Source organism: Acanthisitta chloris, unplaced genomic scaffold (assembly GCF_000695815.1).
Source record: "Acanthisitta chloris isolate BGI_N310 unplaced genomic scaffold, ASM69581v1 scaffold17336, whole genome shotgun sequence".
Lineage (NCBI taxonomy): Eukaryota > Metazoa > Chordata > Aves > Passeriformes > Acanthisittidae > Acanthisitta > Acanthisitta chloris.
In genome coordinates this window covers 64,059-64,293 of record NW_008678901.1, presented here as the reverse complement: position 1 = coordinate 64,293, position 235 = coordinate 64,059, and the positions used below count along the sequence as shown (strand labels likewise).

General features: G+C 68.9%; 1 protein-coding gene across 1 annotated transcript in view; it reads left to right on the top strand.

The window, feature by feature from the left end:
- Positions 1-5: 5 nt before the first annotated feature.
- HEY1 (hes-related family bHLH transcription factor with YRPW motif 1) overlaps positions 6-235 on the top strand; it is a gene marked incomplete at its 5' end in the record, with an annotated part of 2,418 nt that continues 2,188 nt past the window's right edge. Inside the window, 2 exons of the mRNA XM_009077103.1 lie at positions 6-71; positions 139-222. Coding sequence (XP_009075351.1) covers positions 6-71; positions 139-222 — 150 coding nt within the window. The remainder of the gene's footprint in view (positions 72-138; positions 223-235) is intronic.

Here is a 235-nt window from a genome sequence, read left to right as displayed (position 1 = left end):
TGAGCTCGGCCGCGGGCTCCATGTCTCCCTCCACCACCTCGCAGATCCTGGCAAGGAAGAGGCGCCGAGGGGTGAGTGCCTGCGGCCGGCCGCGGCCTTCCCCCGGCCCGGCTTTTACCCCCCCGCTCTCTGCCCTAGATCATCGAGAAGCGCCGCCGCGATCGCATCAACAACAGCCTGTCCGAGCTGAGGAGGCTGGTGCCCAGCGCCTTCGAGAAGCAGGTAGCGCTCAGCC